Source organism: Manis pentadactyla, chromosome 13 (assembly GCF_030020395.1).
Source record: "Manis pentadactyla isolate mManPen7 chromosome 13, mManPen7.hap1, whole genome shotgun sequence".
Taxonomy (NCBI): domain Eukaryota; kingdom Metazoa; phylum Chordata; class Mammalia; order Pholidota; family Manidae; genus Manis; species Manis pentadactyla.
The window spans coordinates 71,809,971-71,822,476 of record NC_080031.1 but is presented as its reverse complement, the minus strand read 5'-3'; the positions used below and the strand labels follow the sequence as shown (position 1 = coordinate 71,822,476).

Below are 12,506 nucleotides of genomic sequence, written 5' to 3'. Positions count from 1 at the left end.
TGACATGTAGGAAAACAACATGATTTTTCAGAGTGTTTTCTTTAAAATAGACCCTAACATTTATCCTTCCTGACCCATTCATTTTAGAGGGAATGCATTCAGAAAGTTTCAAAAAGAACTCTTACAAATCTTGGCTAAATTATTTGTAACTATGGCAAAATGCCAATGACATATGATTTCCATCATAAATAGTTTTATGTGTACAGCCTGGTGGTCAGCAACCATGTTCACTGTCCATCTCTGGAACTGTTTACCTTTGCAAAACTGAAACTATGTACCCATTAAACAAGAATTCCACGTTCCTTTACCATCTCCTCACCTCCCAATCACCATTTAATCTGTGTCCATAGAAATTTAACTACACTAGGTACCTCATACAAATGGGATCACACAATATTTGTCATTTTGTGATGCAATTTTTAAATCAGTTTAATGTTCTCATGGCTCATTGATACATAAAGTTATAAATAAAACAAGAAAATTAATTATTATGCACATAATGAAAATATTTAAATAAGTTACCAGGAATTCCTTGGTTTTAGCTTGCTGAGTTGGTTTATTTGAAATTATAATAATGCACTGGAGTTTCTGGTAACAGCTGAAGAGAAATTCTGAGCATGTTACTCACTGTTGTGAGTCATGTTGGTGAAGTGACACAACCACGATGGAAACATTAACACCACAGAAACTGATAAACACTGAAAGATCAGCTCATCCTATAATCCCAGCACTTGCTAAACTTTGATGAGCCCATTACTGTTACATAAAACCAATCTCTCTCTCTGCAACTGGGACTTAGAAATATTAATGTCCTAAATTAGAAACAACCAAATAACTTACACTTTTTAAAAGTTATTCCATTTATTTTATTTTTGCAGCTTTTGAGAGTCTAATAGACAAATACAATTTTATGTATTTTAAGTGTAACTTGATATGTAGATATATATATTACACATACTTATATGTGTATTTATACACATACATATTGTGAAATAATCAATGCAGAGATTGTATGTACTTACACAGGAAGGTAAATTTTTCCTTCATTTCCATGCATTTGATTACAATATACAGATCACTTAGAGAACTTGCCATTGAACAAGATGATTAATCACACTGGAGTCACTGAATTTCACCTTCTGGGATTCTCTGAGGACAAGAGGAGGCAAATCCTATATGGTGTCCTGTTCCTCATGGCTTATCTGGCAGCTCTGGTAGGAAATGGCCTCATCATTACCCTAATTACATGGGATCCTCAGCTTCACACACCCATGTACTTCTTCCTGAAGAAACTGCCACTCATAGACCTCTGCAACATTTCAGACACTGTTCCTAAATTTGTTCTCAACTCTCTGATGAACAGGAACACAATATCTTTCCTTGTATGTATTTCCCAGGTGCTTTTTTGTTTGAGTTTTGCTTCTGCTGAAGTAGCCATCCTCACAGTAATGTCCTATGACTGCTATGTGGCCATCTGTCATCTGCTGCACTATGAGACCATCAGAAACAAGGGGGCCTGTGGGCGGATGATGGTGGCTTCATACATCAGTGCAGTGGTCTCTGGAGCCATGCACACAGGAGCAACATTTTCCACAACTTTTACTTCCAATAAGATTTATACTTCCTTCTGTGATATCCCTCAGATTATTTTCATCTCGACTCCAAAATGAACATAAGCGAAGTGTCAGTGACAGCATTCACTGCATGTATCTCACTAGCTTGTTTCATCTCAATTTTATATTCCTATATGAACATCTTCTCTGCTGTCTCAAGGATCTCCTCCCTGAAGGGCAGGTCCAAAGCCCTCTCCACCTGCCTCCCTCATCTGGTTGTTGTGACTTTGTTTCTTTCCACAGCTGCCCTGGCCTACCTGAAGCCAGCCTCTGAGGTGAGGTCAGACCTAGATATCATTCTCTCTGTGTTTTACACAGTGGTGCCTCCATCATTGAATACCATAATTTACAGCCTTAGAAACAAAGTCAAAATTGACTCTGAGAAAAGTCTTTGGAATTGTAGTATTTAAGTCAAATTAAATATAATTGGGTAATTTAGGGAGATATGCTCTTTAGTTCTGTGCACATAATATTTTGAACTTTGCCACTGATATAATGGGTATTTATCACAACATGAATGTGCTATTTGAAGCATTTCAAATTATCGATAGAACTATCTTTGCAAAATGAAACTCAGAAATATGGAAAAAATAAAATCACAGATATTAGTGGAACACTATGATTGCGCTGTGCTTTGGGCAGTAGCTAATAATTATCACACATGAAGTGTATAAACAGTATGAGAAAGATGATATCAGTAAAAAGCAAAATAACAAATACAAGCTTACACATGTTAAACATTGGTAAAAAGATTGGAAGTTTGAAAACACTAATAAAATTAAGAAATGCCTGATGAAATGGATGAAGAAATAGACTAGTTACTACCTCTTGCAAAGGGTCAAAGTAAGGTTTCTATTCTACTCAAGATGTGTTCTATTGGTTTTCATAAGTGATCCATAGACGGGTATACTTATTTCATTATGTTTCATTGATTTATACTTATGAGGTGTGTGATTTTTATGGGAAAATATATCATGAAGATATAATTAGAAATATTACACCAAACATATAAAATTGTAAAAATGAAACACCATTCCAAACATGTTCAGCAAAGTGAACATAAGAATAGAAAAAATAATGTTTCTGCGTATTTTAAATAAATCAAATTTTCAAATAAAACATTCTACATGAGATGATTCAAAACATCATTATTTAATTCTAACAATATTTGAGAAAAAAGGATCTCTTAAAATAAAGGTATAGAATAGAGAATATACTCATTCAGTGTTGAACATTTTCTATGTTGACAGATATTAATGACACTAGTTAGGGTAAGGATTTAATAAGGTTTATAACTGTTGAATAACTACATTGCATATTTTAAATAATATAATATTGTATATTAACTATTCATGAAAAATACATCAAAAATGAATCAAAGCTATTAGAGTAAAATTCAATAACCCCTCCTAATTAAAAATATCTCAGAAAAAGGAATGCTCAACCATCTTTTTTTCTAATAAAGAATAACTATAACAACAAACATCAAACTTCAGACATAAATTTGAAATATTCTTTACTTCTGTTATGAATTCAAGAAAAAGACACTGATATTATAACTAAATCTTACTCTGAATTTCCTGGACAATGTAATAAGATGTAGAAAATGATAATTTTTATAACAAAAATTGGGAACAAAAGAAACAAAATTGTACCTGTTGTGTAAATTATCAAAAATATTCCACCACAAAAGTAGTAGGAAAACATGGTATTTGCAACAAAATGGATAAACTGAGAAGATATTGTACTAAATGAAGTAGGCCAGAGAAGGACAAATACTGTATAAACTCACTTTCACATAGGTATTAAAATAGTCAAACTCATAGAAGCAGAGGTTTAAGTGGCATTCACCAGGAACAGGGGAGGGAGGATGATGTTCAAACAGATCTAGGTGAAAGCCAAGGACAGAAAACTTTCAGTCATGCACGATGAGTAAGTTTTGGAGATGCACTATTCAGCATACAGTCCATAGCTGACAATACCCAATAGGATGGAATGTTTAGGGAAGACTGTGTTGTAACAAATTGCTTGCTGAGGAAATGAATTTGTGGTTATTAATAATCTGTTTCTTTCCCCAATCTAAGACATAACCAGTGTTTTACAATTTCCCTCATATTTTCAGACAACGTAATGAGCATTTTCCCAATGATATTAATTCTTACTCTCTGTATAGATTATTCCCAATGTTTTAACATTTTATCCCTTTGATAAAGAGAAATGCCCAATATAGAGTCAGATTGCATCAATGAAAGAGTTTCCTTTTTAATATACAGCATTATTGATGATAGAAAGAGAACTTTACAGCCTACAAAATATCTGGTATGGGGGGAGGTTGCAAAAAATTTCCAATCAAAGGTATTTCAGATGACAGAAGAGGGTATGTGGCTGTGGAACAGTAGTGGGTGTAGAAGTGTGTTGAGGTGCACAGGCTGGGTGCACAGAAACTGTGTGCAGGGATGACAGCAGAACTTGCTTGGCAGTCACATGATGAGGCAGTGGTAGGGTTTGCTGGGGAAGCCACCTAGGAGAAAGTAAAACTTACTTTGAAAACACTCTCCTCTATTAACTTCCAAGTCACCACTCACTACCAGTCATCTTATTGAAAGAGAAAAGAAACATCTAGATCTGTGAAGACAAGCCCGTTCCTTTTGTGTGATCTCTCAACACCATCTCCTGACAAACATAATTTCAGTCAACAAAATTGAAATGTTTATGGGATCCAGATTGCTTATCACAAGGCAGCCCAGAATAGGATAAGTTGGGACTGAGAGGCAATACTGAGAATAAAGAAATTCTCAGATGATACATCACAGGCATTGCCTCCTCTGCTCTTACTACTACCTTCAGGATTCAGAAATCACATACTGAGTACTCCATTTCTGACCATAGAGGAAAATATCAATCCTCTTATCTATGGTCAATTCCTCCCTTTGTGCAATAGCTCTCATCTTCTCTCCCAGTATCTAGGAGATCCATCCAGGACCTGTTCTGTTTATCTATCACACATCATAATGTTTTTTTTCTCCATGGTTATTCCAAAATTGTCTTGCAAATATAGCATTTTATATGATTTTATAATAAAGTCTACCTTAAATGCTCCTGAAAACTACGAAAAAAACAATTCTGCTGCAATTCACAAAAAAATATCCTTGAAAAGTTTTCCCAGAGCAAACCCCAACCATCCCATGCTATGTCCTCTTAAAACCCCTCTGATTACTCCCCAAACATGACAATAAATGTCTTGTCAAGTTAATTGATGAATTTCACACCTTCATAAACTTCACTACATAAATGTTTGGGGTTATTTTTCAGCACACATCATACTTGACCCATAACCATGAGAATATCACTGCTTTGGTTACTTATTTCTCATTGAAACAGATTCGGAAATTGGGTTTCAAAACAATGAACTTTACTAATTTTTCATCCTCAAAACTTAGAAATAATCTCAGCTGGAATGCTTGTATTGATCTTTGCCCTTTTGAAATTCAAAGTGTAAGATTTATATCTCAAAATCATGCAAGTTTTTCCTAGTTGTTCCTTCCATGATGACTCAGCCTACCATCCACCAGTGGTTGCAAAGTGCCTGTCACACCTTAGGGAACTGGGCCCTTTTGGATTGGCTGAAAGCAGCCATCAGGGCAGTTTGGCCAAATCAAGATGATTTCCCATATTTACCCACTCACTGGGAGATGTATGCGGTGCTCCAATAGGTGTTACAGGAGCTGGGCATGAAAATTATCATCTATAATATGTACACCCCAGGCCCTGAGTAGTAGTTACTCATCATAAGAATGAGACATTTTGTGCTCCATATAGCTCCCCAACTTCCCTCTGGGTCCCTAGTGACTACATTATAGCCCCTGACATAGTTCAACCCATAAGTGAGGCTTCTCATATGTTAGCAGATCTGGGGGAGGTTGAAACAATAAGGGGACAAAAGGAAGTATGGGCTATGACTGAAGGGAGAGATGAAAAGGGCCCCATGAAGGTTTTGAGGATCCACATATAGGTTTATTTGATAAAGGCCAAGGAAGTGAAAAAAAACTTGATGGGAAGCTCAACAGGACCTTGTTAGAACAGTGGCGCCAATTGAAGCCAGAACAGCAATTGCAGCTGCTGAGGTCCAAGACACAGAAGCCAGGGGCAAAGCCCAATGTCCAGCCTCTGTCCATGAAAGACTTTCTGGGGGGACAGTACTCAGGGTCTGCCAGGGGACCCAGCCCCACAGGAGGAACACGAGGCACCACAGTTTGATTGACAGGGTGGATCAAAGCCTCCACCTTGGTAGATATGGTGGGGACTGGAGCCACATGTAGAATTAGCAAGTCATTGGTCCCCATGAATGTACAAGATGTTCTGGTGCTGGTGGACACAGGAGCTGAATGTTCTCTGATTTATGACAACCCTGAGCATTTTCCTGAGACTCCTGCTGTGATATATTGGTATGGGGGTAAGGCAATTAGGGTGAAGAATGCCCAAATCTCATTGGGACTATGGTGTTTAACCCCAAACGGGTACACTGTGTGCCTTTCTATCATCCCTGAATACATTTTAGGGGTCTATAACCTGCAGGGCCTGTGGTTACAGACCACTGCAGGTAAACTCAGACTGAGGGTCCATGTGGTAAAGTCAATTGTGAGGGGGCATGCTATCACCCATCTGTAACTCCCACAGGGAGTGGGGTGAAAGTTTGGTATACTAGTCCAGGATGAGATCCCATTCCTGTCTTGAATGCATTCTATCTGATGGACAAAATTTTCCTATGCTGGTGTCATTAAAATATGTATCTTATCACCCTTAAGGTTATTTTCTTCTACACCTTTGGCCTGGACCCACACCCTGGCTGCAACTGCCACACATGATTGCTCTGAACTCCCTAAGCATTCAGCTACTGACTGACTGTGGAATGCGTGAGCTATGGACTTAATCTGCACAGGACTTTGGAACTAGTTGAATCCTCCAGTTTGAGGATTATTATGATTTTAGTGCTGTTGCTACTATATGTTATTAGTCTGTTTACAATGCTCCAGTTTTTCACAAAGGGGCATCATAGAAGATGGGGAATGAGTAGAGTGTAGGGTAAGATTTCTGGAGGAGTAGGCTGTGGGTAAAACTGCAATATTTCCAGAATCTCTTGCCTGGCCTTAGTGCATCTCCATATCAATAGGTGATTCAAAGAGGTGGAGAGAAGTGGTCTGTCTCCATATCAATAGGTAATTAAAAGGATGAGCAAGGGTGTATCTGGACCAGAGAGGTTGATGGGGTCCCCTTTTTCTGCAGCTGGGTCATGAGAGACATGGGAGAGCAGATGTGGATGACTACTTGTAAGCAATAAACAGATTTCTCTAACTTTATTTCTCTCTTTGGCTGATTTCAGTTTCAAAGGGATTTTGCCCCAGGATTTTCCCCCCAAGTTATGCACACAAAAGAGATGTCCAGAGAAGGAAGAATACAATATCTGAAATGAAACACAATGGAGGGTTTTTGCAGCAGACTTTTCACAGGTTGAAGAAGTTGAAAATGATTTGGAAGTTAGGGAGCAAGAAAAGAATGAAGAAAAAAAAGAGAGATAAATGATGAACAGTAATGCAAGAATAAGAGAACTGTGTGACCAGTCCAAACGCAACAATATTCACAAAATAGAGGTACCTGAAGGAGAAAGAGAGAGAAAGGGACAAAAAAACCTCTGTAAGGAAATAATTGTGGAAACTTCCCCAATCTCGGGAAGAAATTAAACACTCAGGTCATGAAAGCACAGAAAGCCCTTAACAAAAGAAACTCAAGAAGACAACACCATAACATGTAATAATTTAAATGGGAAAGTTCAAGTACAATGAGAGAGTATTGAAACCAGACAGAGAGAAAAAGATTACATATAAAGGAAACCTGATCAGGCTATCACAAGACTTCTCATCAGAAAATTTACATGCCAGAAGGGAATGACATGATATATTTAGTGTAATGAAACAGAGGACCTTCAACTAAGAATACTCTAACCAGCACGATTATCATTTAAATATGATGCAGAGATTAAACAATGATCAGATGAACAAAAGTTGAAGAAATTCACCACCACTAAACAAGCCTTACTGGATACTTTAAAGGGACTGTTCTATATGGAAATATTCCTAAGGAAAAATATCTGTCACCAGTGAAAATAAACCCACAGAAAAGGTAGTAGACCAATTAATTACACTGCAAGTATGAAAATAAAGCAAAATAAACAGCTCACAAAATCAGTCAAGAGATACAAAAATGTGTAGAATATGAAACCTAATGCATAAATTGTGGAGGAGGTAGAAGAAGGTTAAAAAAAGAACCATCAGAACAAGTTTGAAATACAGTAATCAGTAAGTTTACATAGACTGTTATATAGTAAAGAAGTTATCATTGAACCTTTGGTAAGCACAAAACGAAAACCTACAATCGTTACAACAAAAGAAAAAGGAAAAGAAAGATAGAAGAGAGAGAAAAAAAGAAAGAAAGAGAGGAAACAGAAAGAGACAACAGAAAAAGAAAGAAAAAAGGAAGAAAGGAAGGAAGGAAGGAGAGAAGGAAGGAAAGAAGGAAGAGAAAGAAAACAAATTTTTCACAAGAAGATCATCCATAATGATCAGGTGATATATACTCTAGTGATGCAAGGATGGTACAAAACTTGTAAATCAATCAGTATCATCCACCACATCAACAAAAGGACAAAAATCACATGATCATCTCTATAGATGCTGAAAAACATTTGAAAAAAATCGACATCCATTTGTGATAAAAACTGTTAAAATAGGTGTAGAGAGCAAGTATCTCACATAATAAAGGCTGTATACAACAAACCCATAACCAACATCACACTTAACAGCAAAAAGCTGAAAGATTTCCTCCTCTAAGGTTGGGAACAAGACAAGGACGCCCACCTCACAACTTTTATTCAACATAGTTCTGGAGGTCCTCACCATGGCAATCAGACAACACAAAGAAATAAAAGGTCTCCAGATTGGTAAGGAGGAAGATCTACCATCACTATTTGCAGATGACATGGTATTATACATAGAAAATCTTAAAGACACCAGCAAAATACTACTAGAACTAAATACTGAATTCAGCAAAGTAGCTGGATACAAAAATGTTATAGAGAAATTTGTTGCCTTTCTATATATGACCAATGAACTAGAAGAAAGAAATCAGGAAGACACTCCATTTACAATTGCATCAAAACGAATAAATACTTAGGAATAAACCTAACCAAGGAGATGAGAGATCTGTACTCTGAAAACTGTAAAACACTAATGAGGGACATTAAACAAGACACAAGTCATAGAAATCTACCCCATGCACATGGATAGGAAGAATTATGAATGTTAAAATGGCCATTCTGCCCAAAGCGATTTGCAGATTCAATGCAATCCCTATCAAAACACCAACAATATTCATTATGAACTACAACAAATAGTACTAAATTTCATATGGAACCACAAAGGACCCCGAATAGTCAAATCAATCCAGATAAAGAAGAACAAAGCTGGGGGGATTATGCTCCCTGACTTCAAGCTCTACTACAAAGACACAGTAATCATAGCAATTTGTTACTGGCACAAGAACAGACACATAACTCAATGGAATAGAATAGAAAGCCCAGATATAAACCACACATACATTCCAATTAATATATGATAAAGAAGCCATGGACATACAATGGGGAAAGACAGACTCCCACAGTTGGTGTGGGCAGAACTGGACAGCTACATGTAAGAGAATGAAACTGGATTACTTTCTAACTCCATACAAAAAGTAATCTCAAAATGGATCAAAGACCTGAATGTAAGTCATAAAAACCATAAAACCTTAGAAGAAAGCATAGAAAATCTTCTAATATAAACACGAGCAATATTTCCCTGGACACATCTCCTTGGGCAATTGAAACAAAATAAAAAATGAACACATGGGACTACATCAAACTATAAAGCTTGTGTACAGCAAATCAGCAGAACCAAAAGGCACCCTACAGTATGAGAGAATATATTCATAAATGACTTGTCTGACACGGGGTTAACATCCAAAATATATATATGGAACTCATACGCCTCAACACACACACAAAAAAAACAAATAACCGAATTAAACAATGCGTAGAGGATCTGAACAGACACTTCTCCAAAGAAGAAATATAGAAGACCAACAGGCACATGAAAAGATGCTCCACATCACTAATCAGCAGGGAAATGCCAATTAAAACCACAATGAGATATTAACCTAACACCAGTTAGAATGGCTACAATCAAAGACATGAAATAGCAAATGCTGGTGAGGATGCAGAGAAATGGAAACCCTCCTACACTGTTGGTGGGAATGTAAATTGGTGCAACCATTGGGGAAAGCAATGTGAAAATACATAATACAGATAGTTTTTGATTACCGATTCTATTTCATTATTGGTAATTGGTCTGTTCAGCTTTTCTTCCTGGGTGAGTCTTGGAAAATGATATTTTCCTAGAAAGTTGTCCATTTATTCTGTTATCCAATATATTGGCATATAATATTTCATAGTATTCTCTAATAATTCTTTGTATATCTATGGTGTCTGTGGTGCTTATCCCTTTGTCATTTGTGATTTTGTTTATGTGTGTACCCTCTATTTTTCTTGATAAGTCTGGCTAGGGGGTTATCTATTTTGTTTATTTTCTCAAAGAAGCAACTCCTGGTTTCACTGATTTTTTTCTATTATTCTTCTCTTTTTAAATTTATTTCTGCTCTGATTTTATTTTGTCACTCCTTCTACTAATTTGGTCTTCATTTGTTCTTCTTTTTCCAGCCCCTTTAATTATGATTTTCTGGCTGTTTTTTTGAGATTGTTCTTGTTTTCTGAGCTAAGCCTGTATTTCTATGTACTTTCTTCTTAGAATTTCCTTTACTGCATCTCATGGGTTTGGGGCTGTTGGGTATTATTTTCATTTATCTCCATGGATTGCTTGATTTCTGTTTTAATTTGGTCATTGATCCACTGATTATTTAGAAACGTGTTGTTTAGCCTCCGTGTGTTTGTAGGCTTTTCGATTTCTTTGCATAATTTATTTCTCATTTCTTACCATTGTGGTCTGAGAAGTTGCTTGATAGAATGTCAGATTTTTTAAAATAAAAATTAATAGAATGCATCTTTATTATACAGCATTTTTAAAAATTTATTTTCATGGAAAATACACTTTCACATTAGATTCCCACAGTGGGAAAAACAATTTATTCCTTATAGTTTGGACAAGTAAAATAAACACATTTGAAGATTAAGTCTCAGTTTGGAATCTGTAGTATTTTGATACATCTGTAAGGGGCCCTATGACCTGCATGGCACTTCTCTACATTCAAAAGCTCTCCAGACTCTTCTTCCTAGGATTTAGAAATTAGTAGTGTGAAATATCAGTATTTCCTAATTTTAAAGTCTAGGACATGGGACCACAAGTAACTGCTGTCACCTGAGTGGAGGGGAGCATTTCCAAAGATTAAATAAACACTGCCTGATTTTCTGCAAAGTCCTTACTTATGAATTAACAGTCTTTCCCTTTCTCCATCATGCCAAAAGGGAATTAAACTTCCCTTTAAGGGTTTGACAAGTTCAAAGGCAAAAGCTCAAATACAATGCTTAGTTACACTGTGAGAAGCCGGGTGCGACGCCATCAGCTCAGAATACAGAACTTACTCTCTTAATTTCCTGGACACAATCACTCTTCAAACTTTTCCTCGAAGATTAAATTCTAAAAGTAACCAGGTGATTAGATTTGTCTCACCAATGCACTCATCTGTATTTCCTCCTTGCTGTGAGCTGAATGGCAGGACAGCAGAGGTATACAATCGATTCTCAAAGCACTAAGTCAAAAGGTCAGAGCTTCCACAGCAGGGCCGCAGCCCTGCAGATGCCCACGTCATAGTGGTTGAAGTAGCAGAGCCCAGCGGAGGTCAAAGCCGAGAGTGCCAGGACGCCCGCCTTGGCAGCCTTCTGCACTGTGGCCCCTGGAATGCAGTCAGTGACAACCTGCCCAAGGCCCCAGTGACTGTGGAGAGTGAGGGCTGCAGCCAGGGAGCAGTCCATCGCAGAGCAAGGGTTCAGATAAGCAGCTGGAAGGAGGCCCAGGGGCACAACACTAACAACCCTCTCGGAAGCCCAATGGAGAGATGCCGCCTTGGAGCCGGAGTGGCAGCCGTGCGACAGGTTGATGTGCTGCGCTCCACAGCATTCGGGGGCATGGGGGTCCTGAAGAAATGCTGAGACATGAGCAGGTCTGACCACTGGGCTTTGGAGGGAAAGAGCTTGTCCGCCTCGGGGAGCGCGCAGGATGCTCAGCCTCCAGAGCAGCGCCATCTCACTCCGGAAAGCTCAAGGTCACCCAGCGACCCTGAGGCAGTCACGCCACCAGGCCCCCGCCACGGGGGGAGGGAATGCGGAGAACTACAGTCTTTTTGAATTGATTAAGGCTCTCTTTAACCCCTAGTATGTGGCCTATTCTGGAGAACATTCCATGTATAACTTGAGAAAAACATCCGTCCTACTACTTTTGGTAGGAATGTTCGGTAGATAGCTGTTAAACTATCTGATTTAATGGATTGTTCTGTCCATCTTTTTCCTTTTCTATTTTCAGTCTGGTTGATCTGTCTATTGTTTTGGGTGGTGTTTAAAATCTCCTAAAATGACTATGTTGCAGTCTATTTCTCCCTTTAATTCTGTTAGTATTATTTTTCACATATTTATGTGCTCCTCTACTGGGTGCATAGATATTTACAATGGTTACTTCCTCTTGTTGGACTGACCCCCTTTATCATTATGAAAAGTCCTTTGTCTCTTTTTTGCTTTCGTTTTTTTGAGGTCTATTTTGTCTGATACAGGTACTGCTAATTTTTTTTGTTCCTCCC

The 12,506-nt window shown here is 37.7% G+C and overlaps 1 protein-coding gene across 1 annotated transcript; it reads right to left on the bottom strand.

Moving 5' to 3' along the window:
- Positions 1 to 11,425: 11,425 nt before the first annotated feature.
- On the bottom strand, positions 11,426 to 11,990 carry LOC118911673 (succinate dehydrogenase [ubiquinone] cytochrome b small subunit, mitochondrial-like). Its single transcript, XM_036883962.2, has one exon. The coding sequence runs from the start codon at positions 11,956 to 11,958 to the stop codon at positions 11,479 to 11,481; it is 480 nt and encodes a 159-aa protein (XP_036739857.2). The 5' UTR covers positions 11,959 to 11,990; the 3' UTR covers positions 11,426 to 11,478.
- Positions 11,991 to 12,506: the final 516 nt, after the last annotated feature.